The sequence below is a fragment of the Cystoisospora suis genome (genome assembly GCF_002600585.1).
Source record: "Cystoisospora suis strain Wien I chromosome Unknown contig_11477, whole genome shotgun sequence".
NCBI classification, from domain to species: Eukaryota; Apicomplexa; class Conoidasida; order Eucoccidiorida; family Sarcocystidae; genus Cystoisospora; species Cystoisospora suis.
In genome coordinates, this window is record NW_027164243.1 from 1 (window position 1) to 889 (window position 889).

At 55.0% G+C, this 889-nt stretch overlaps 1 protein-coding gene across 1 annotated transcript; it reads left to right on the forward strand.

Annotated features, from left to right (window-relative positions):
- Positions 1-2: 2 nt before the first annotated feature.
- Positions 3-889, forward strand: CSUI_011411 (uncharacterized protein; the record flags this gene model as incomplete). Its single annotated transcript, XM_068071509.1, has 1 exon — positions 3-889. A coding segment is annotated over exon 1 (785 nt), but the record flags the coding sequence as incomplete, so codon positions are not given.

The following is an 889-nucleotide window of genomic DNA, read 5'->3' on the forward strand; positions in this document are numbered from 1 at the left end:
AAGGCTTTATCAACAACGGTGACGTCATACACAGGCAGGACGGTCAACTGCAACAGAAGCGTCCTTCCCTAGCAGAGCTCGGCGATGGGGACCGTGGTTATGGTATGCTCATGCCTGCTTCGTTGCCAAGTCCCGCATCAGGTAGTGCAAACGGCAACTCTGGCTCTCCGGCACCAGAGGGGGAGAGCAAGGATACCAGCAGCAGAGTCCCTGTATTATGGAGCCAGCTGTCATCGAGACCGTCTCTTCCTGATCTAGAGAGTCCGGTCTCTGCGTTTTCTTCGTCTTTTCCTCCTTCTAATGGGTTGTTCTCATCATCAGGTTCTCCTTTAGCGTTGTCGCCCACGTCCAGCCTCTCCATGGCTTCATCTCCTATCAACAGCAATGCCAGCAGGAGTGGTATGACGCAGGCAGCAACCGTCTTCAGTCCCTCTGCTCCAACGACAGCACCACCTTCACCTAGTACAGGTCTCCAACAGCGCAGTTCATGGTGCAACTTCTCTTTCGCTGCAGCTACAGACAATTCAGCCAGGTGCCTAGGCAAAAAGTCGTTCAGTGGCACAAGTAATGGGTGTACCGCCATGGGGAACGAAGGACAGGCTGTCGGGGGTTATCCCTCGTTCACAGAAGAGGGCGGGGATTGCTGGGGATCTTCGACTTGGGCACGGTCTTCAACGGTGAACAGTAGCACCGCAAGTTTATTCTCGAAGAGCGCGTCTAGTGACAGTTCTGTAGTGGGAGGAGGTTGTGCGGAAGACTGGGCGGCGCCAAACAGCAAGGATAAGACGTCGGGCTTAGCGCCTATTGTTGCTGGATGCGACTCTGGTTGTGCTGTTTTGGAGAGCATGGGGGATGGGACGGGGTTCTGTCCTGTGACGACTGGTAGCAG